We start from the raw sequence: 7,438 nt of genomic DNA, 5'->3' as shown, positions 1-7,438 counted from the left end.
CCAATGAGAGGCCTTTGCTGATGAGCAGTGGACCAATGAGAGGCCTTTGCTGATGAGCAGTGGACCAGAACACCTGTCAACAGGTGCAGAAGTCTGACTGAGAGTTACAGAAACACCTGATGGCAGTGATTGGCTCAGAGGGTTGTTCAGCTAGATGGTAGCTCACGGATCCATCAGGCTGGTTGTTCTGTCTGTTTTGTTTTTTTAAATATTCCTGTTGAACCACGATTCAGAAGCAGCGTCATGATGTTCATTACGTTTTCATTTATTATTCCTTTTGTCAGTTCCAGCTTATCTGACTGAAGCTGTTTGTTTTCCTTCTTTAGTGGGAGGCTGTGAACACATCTGAGGACGGCTGTATGAGCGACCTTTGTTTTGATCCTGTAGGAATAATTTCAGCCGTTTTCAAGCAGAAAACTGGAACGTTGTGCTTTTCTTTGTAAATTGAATCTCTAACTTGGGCTGCATGTGTCAGTTTCCTCATCAGTCATTCAAACAGTTATTCCATCGACTGATTGGATTAGAAATACTTTGACTTTATAAACCCTCTGATCTTTGCTCTTCTTTTATCCACTTTTAATAAACTTAAAACATTTTGAAGCCCAAAACAACCAACATTTGCTTCATTCAGATTCAGAAACGCACTGATTCCATGCTTTCCTTTGTGGCCGGTAATTAGAAATACTTTTGCTTTTTTAATAGCCTCTGATGGAGAAATATCGTCCATGCCGTACGACAGAATGCTTGAACTGATAAGAAATAAAAAATGAGAATTGGATTTCAGGTGTTTGTGGTTTTGCAGGAACACCTGCTGAACATGCAGCTCATTTACAGACAATCCAAGGCTGCTTCCAGAGTCAGAAGACAGTCACACAACAAGGAGAAAATGACTTCATTTTGCTGATAAAATATTAACTGTGTTCACGTTGACCGTTGTTTAACTTGCAGACCAAACGTCTCCTCTTACCTAAATGATGTTTCCTCTGACTGCTTATGTTTTGTTTTGTTGGAGTTTAAACAGCTGACAGCTCTACTGACGCTACAAACAGATGTCGTTGCTGTTTTTTGTCTTCGTTTAGACAAAACAATCGATCAGCTGTTGAGGAGAATAATCACAGAGAGGATCTGAGAACATCGCTGTGTTGGTTTCTGGCTGAGAGGATTCTGTGATTTTTGCTCTTTCAGACCTCAGAGCTGCATTCAATACATTTAGATGTCTCCTAAATGGTTCAAATCAACCTACAGTCATGTGCAGAAGTTTACATCCACGTTTAAGAACCATGTTTATCATGTCAGTCTTCAGTTTCCTCACCAGACCTACCATCCAGCATGGAGGTCCAGCATCATGCTCTGTGGACCTGGAGCTTTACACAAAGTCGGTGGACCAATGAAGAAGGAGGATCACCTCCACGTTCTTCAGGAAAACCTGAAGCCATCAGCAGAGAGTTGATCTTGGACACAGTTGGATGTTCCAACCAGACAATGAGCCCAAACACACATCAAAGTGGTGAAGAAATGGTTCCATCAGGCTGGAATGAAGGTTCTAGACTGGTCTCCCCAAAGTCCTGACTGGAACCATCCAGAACCTGTGGACTGATGAAGGAACAAGTCTGAGTCAGAAAGACGACAAGTTTAGTTGAACTGCAGCGGTTCTGTCCAGAGGAGTCAGAGATGGACCAGAAGCTGGTGGACAGAACCAGAAGAACCCGACTGAGGAGAACATGGACATTGAACCAGATATGAACATTTCTGTATGTTCATTTATGATGAGCATCAGAAAAAAGTTTTATTGCCAAGACAGCTTGGACGCATGAGGACATTGTCTTGGTTACATGAACACACTCATGAATGGTTGTTAAAACAACAAGACAGCAACAGAGTTAGTACGTAATAAATATAACATCTTAATCCAAAGTCCTACGAGGTATAAAAATAGCTTCAGCCATAAAAATCAAATTTACTGCAAAACATACACCAAACAGGGGCATTATATTTCCATGAAAGATAAATTCCACGTATTAAAAGAATCAGATCTGATGAAGCCTCTTGGATGAGAGGTGGAACGTCTTCAAGGAACTCAAGCTGCTACGATGAATCTACCAGAACAACCAGGACCTGGATGAATCTTCAGACATATTAAAAGAACTGCACATAGATTAAACTATTAATTACACGTGAGTTCGTTATTTGAAGAGTCCAACAGATTCTATCATATTCCCAGAAGGCCTTTAATTAATCTATGAAAGAACCAAAGTTCACGACTGTTGTGATTCGTCCTTCAGTGACTCCATCATTGGGAGTCTATAGGAGTGGTTGGAAAGCGCAGACTGAAGGACAAACATTGTCTTTACAAGTGGATGGACCTTTAGTTCACGACAGAGACGTCCTCTAAAACATCGTCGCTCCGCCGCTATGCAGACGACTCACTCGTTTATCTGCCACATAAAACCTTGAGTCCTCTGAGCATCTTGTTTACCTCCCCGATGATGGAACTAAATGTTCTCCCTCCAAACAAACAGAACACAGCCGGTAACCTTCGAAGCACCTTCAGCTTCGGTTTGACAACAAATAACTGTCAGAGCTGCTTTCAGCCGAAGGTCGAGTCTGCTGCTCCTCACCGGCGGTACGAACACCATTCACTCCTTTATTCCTCCGTTAATTCATCCTCACTCAGCTGCTGCAGCACTCAGGGTTCAGCTGCTTTCTGTTTCCTCCACTGGATCTGGTCAGAAACAGCCGCAGAGACCAAGAGTCGGTTCTGCTCAGAGCTCTAACGGCTTATTTTAAGGTTTTAGAGTCACCTGCTGGCAGATTAGGGCGTCATGAAGGAGGTTCTTCTTCCTCCTGTTGTGTTCTGATGGCTTCAGACCAGTTCAGATGTTTGTTTTCACTGTTTTCTTGTGTTTTGCTGATGTTCTGTTCGTCATTCAGCTCTTTGCTCAGCATCCTTTGTTTTAAACAGAATTCAGTTTAAAATGGTTAAAATACAGGTCATACAGTATTTAACATTACTGTTACAGTTGTGCTGACAGCATTTGTCTTTTTGTGGTTGTTTTGTGTCTCTTCTGGTGAATTTTGTCGTCATTTTGTTCTGGCTTTGTGTCTCTGATGTCATTTTGTGTCCTTGAATGCTCTTTTTGAGGTAAAATTCTTTCCTTTGGTGGTCATTTTGTCTGTTTTTGTGGTAGTTTTCTGCCTTTTTGTTGTCGTTTTGTGGTTGTTTGTCTTTGAGTAGTTATTTTCTGTCTGTCGGAGGCGGTTTTGTGACCATTTGTGACCATTTAAAGCCTTTTTGTGGTCATTTCTGTCCTTTGGTGGACTTTTTGAGGTCATATTCTTTCCTTTGATGGTCATCTTGTCTGTTTTTGTGCTAACTGTCTGTCTGTTAGCAGTTGTTTTCTGTCTTTTTGTGGTCATTTTGTGTCTTTGTTGTCACTTACTGCCCTCTAGTGGGCATTTTGTGTCCTTTGGTGCTCTTTCTGAGGTAATATTCTTTCCTTTGGTGATCAGTTTTTATGTTTTTGTGGTTGTTTTTTTGTCCTTTTTTGTCTTTTGCGATTGTTTTGTTTCATTTTTTGGTCATTTGCCCTTGAGTAGTGTTTCTCTGTCTTTTAGTTGTTTTTTGTGGACATTTTGTGTGTTTTTGTTTTCTGTCTCTTTGTCGTGATTTTGTGCCTTTTGTGGTAATTTTTTTGTGATCTTTCTGTGTTTCTCTGTGTCTGTATGTCAGAAGGGAAAGTCTACAGGTGATGAATATATTCACTTTAATTCTTGTTTTGTCGGGTGTTAATCGTCTCAGGTTTATTGTGACTGAATCATTTTATCTGCAACGTCTGATTAAAATGTGAGAATTTCCGCTGCAGCTCTTCGTTCGTCTCTGAAACAGAAACCGAGTCTTTATGAACTGCAGCGTCTTTTACATCAGCGTCACCATGACAACCGTCGGTCAACAGTGCCCAGACCTGGGTTCTGACCCGCTCACCTGTAAATGAGGTTTGGTTCTGTGGGCCTGGAAGGTCAGTCTGGACAGGAAGCAGTCAGGACGGATGTGGAGATGAGACTGGAGGAGAGTCAGTGTGTTCAGGTTAACGAGACGTTAACGCATCACCGCCACGCTTCAGCTCCACTCACCAATCAGAGCACGGCGCTCACATTTCCTGTTGTTCCCAGCTGTAGTCGGCTTCTTCTGGTCACTTGGTGCCTTTTTCAGGTTCTGCTGATTGTTTTCACTGTAACGTACAAATTACCCTTAAAATCACCACAGAGTCCTCACAAGCATAGAACATCGGTGCTGCTCTGTGTGTGTGTCTGCGGCCCAGAATGAGGCTCTCTGGCTGGGCTGAAAGAGACGCTTATACCCCCCCCTCCATACCACACACAGACACATAACATACACACACACACACACACACATACACACACACACACACACACACACACACACACACACACACACAACACGCAACACGCAACACAAAGACACACAACATACACAGACACATAGACACACACAACACACACACACACAGACACATAGACACACACAACACACACACAGCACACACAGACACACACTCGGGGGGCGGAGCCTCGGGGACCCTGTTTTGTTCAATTCCAGATAATTCTATAAAATCACAATAATTAGTTCATTAATGCTGTAAATGAATCAGTCAACTCCTTGTTTAGACATCTGCAGATATTCTGTGGTTCTTTTATGGTTGTTTTTTGGTTCTTTTATGGTTGTTTTTTGGTTCTTTTGTGCTGTTTGAACATTACACAACGACAGGATTTTTATTTCTGACACCTTGTTGTCACATTTTATAGATTTTTTTGTTCAGTAAAGCTAAAATCACCAGAAAAACAAAGTTTTTAAAATAATTTTTGGGATGTTTTTGAGGAATATTGTGGGCTGAGGGTTTAATTAGCGAAACCTTTCGTCCATATTGAAGGCTAGAACCTGCTTCGCTGTATTTTAGGACCATCTGCGTTCTTCTTGGGCCTCAGCAGCTGAACTCGTCTCTCTGCTTAAATGAAATCCTGCAGGTTGAATGTTGCGAGTGAATGAGGCTGTTGTTTGTTTGTTTGTTTGTTTATGCTGCTGTCAGGCTCCATGACTCAGAGCTGGACGCCGAGCAGCAGCAGCAGTGGAGCTTCAGAGTCGGAGCTGGCAGCGCTTCAGCGTGACCAATGTTCAGGAACGCACACGGACACTGAGGCTGTTTTCACCGGCGTTACCGTCAGAGCGCCGCGGCATCACGTTTGGCCACGGCGAGCTGCAGGAACATAAAGATTTATGTCTCGCTGGGTGTTTACGGGCAGAGTGACAAACACCACCAGGCCAAAAGTATGTGGACAGCTGGAGGTTTCTGTTTATTCGTAATTAATTAAAACTGATTCCAAATCGTCCACATACTTTTGTCACTTTAACTTCTCTAAACTATGTAACTGAAATAAATAAATTCTATGTCCAAAAGTATGGCAATAGGTGTCCACATACTTTTTATCAAATAGTGAATAAACAGACACTTCTCTGTAACGAATAACTACTTGGCCAAAAGTATGTGGACAGCTGGAGGTTTCAGCTCATGTGATTACTATGATGTTGGTCCAAACGGTGTCCAAATACATTTGGCCATGTAATATATGAATCAGTGTGTTTCCATCCTTAGAGGCTTCCCGTATTTGCAGAAAGATTTTACGAGAACCAAAACTTAAATATATAATCCAACGCAAAACCAAAAGACAAGACACAAAACAACAGAAACGAGGCTAAAGATGACAAAAACAATACACAAAACGAGAAAAAACAAGACACAACAACAACAAAAATGACAAAATGAGACACTGAATGAGACACAAAATGACAAAAATGTGACGAGAGTCCAGTTTTTTTCCCCCAGTTTTTGTGAAATTCAAAGAAGTCTCTTATTTTCTGACTTGTGTGATTCTAACTGGACAGAAGACTTTTTTCTCTGCAGTGGAATATGAGCCACAGTGAGAAACACGACACAGGAGCAAAGGGAAATGTAGATTTTTGGTGTTTTGTGCTGGTTTTGTGCGACAGACGTTTTGTCATTTGTCTGACTTTAAAACAATCATTTTTTTGAAGCTGGCATTGAGTTTTGGCGCCGTGCCTCTCGACCGTCAGCTCTGAGAGTTTGAGATATTTATGGAATAATTATTGTGTTATTGTTGTGTTGATACGAGCTGAAGTTAAACCTGCCTGCAGTTCAGCGTTGTTGTGGTGTGTTTTTGTGGTTCCAAGCCTGTGCGTTGTGTTGCAGTCGTGAGCGTGGAGAGTCGCGAGGCCCACCTGAGCTCGCTGGTGGTGGAGGCGGAGCGACGGGCGGCCGACCTGGCGGCTCAGGCCCAGAGGGACGGCCTCTCGCTGGAGGCCTGCCACAAGGACAAGCAGCTGAGGGCCTGGGAGTGGAGGAGCAAGCTGTACAAGCGCATGAGGACGGGCTTCCAGCATGCACGTGAGTCCACACGGCAGCAGACTGGCAACGACAAACACTGGAGAGCAAATAAAATACTGCAAGAAAATCTGGAAACAAGACCAGAAAAAAAACACTTAAAAATAATAAAATGACAGAAAATATCCACAAAACAACTACAGACACACAAAATGACTAGAAAGACTCACAAAACAGGACACAAACATGTACACAACTACAGACAGTAAATAATAAGAGAGACACAACAAGAGACGCAACACAACGACAAGGACTCACAAAATGATTGCAGACACACAAAATTAACAAACCGGCCACAAGGAGACACAAAGTGTCTGTCGAGACTCAAAAAGATGCACAAAGCGAGAACAGAGGGAGACACAACACAGATACAAAGACACACAAAATGACTGCAAACACACAAAAACAACACGGTGACGACACAGAGACCCACAAACCGACCTCAAAGAGACGCAAAAACAAACACAAAGCAACTGAGAAGAGACACAAACCAGCACAGGGACACAAAAGGACTCCAAACACTCACAAAATGACCACAGAGACAAAATTAGTACAAAGACACACAAACTTACCACAAGGACAGACAACATGTAGACAGACACACAAACACACACAGAACACGGCCAGGTTCCCTCCTGAGACACAAAGCCATCACAGAGGCAGACGCTTGTGTTTGCAGTTGTTTTGTGTGTTGATGTTGTGCCCAGCGGCCTCGTCACACACTCCATGGTGTGTTGACTGAGCAGCTGCAGGCAGAACTCTGGTTCTGGTTCTGATGGCTAATAATAACAGAACAATCCACTGAAACATTATCAGTGCTTCCAGTCAGACGGAGGAACTCACAGCAGCTACACAACAACACACAACATCCACCATCAGGGCTGTCTTCATTTAACTTCACATCATGATGCTGCCACCACCGTGCTTCGTCATGACGCTGCCACCACCGTGCTTCATCATGA

The 7,438-nt window shown here is 42.8% G+C and overlaps 1 protein-coding gene across 1 annotated transcript in view; it reads left to right on the top strand.

The window, feature by feature from the left end:
* Positions 1-7,438, top strand: part of ankfn1a (ankyrin repeat and fibronectin type III domain containing 1a) — a 116,630-nt gene that overhangs the window by 68,233 nt on the left and 40,959 nt on the right. The window contains exon 10 of the mRNA XM_008303337.1: positions 6,285-6,479. Within this exon, the coding sequence (XP_008301559.1) occupies positions 6,285-6,479 (195 nt within the window). The remainder of the gene's footprint in view (positions 1-6,284; positions 6,480-7,438) is intronic.

The sequence above is a fragment of the Stegastes partitus genome, unplaced genomic scaffold, assembly GCF_000690725.1.
Source record: "Stegastes partitus isolate 25-593 unplaced genomic scaffold, Stegastes_partitus-1.0.2 Scaffold1983, whole genome shotgun sequence".
Classification (NCBI taxonomy): Eukaryota; Metazoa; Chordata; class Actinopteri; family Pomacentridae; genus Stegastes; species Stegastes partitus.
The sequence above is the reverse complement of the archived record's forward strand: the minus strand, read 5'-3'. Positions and strand labels throughout refer to the sequence as shown.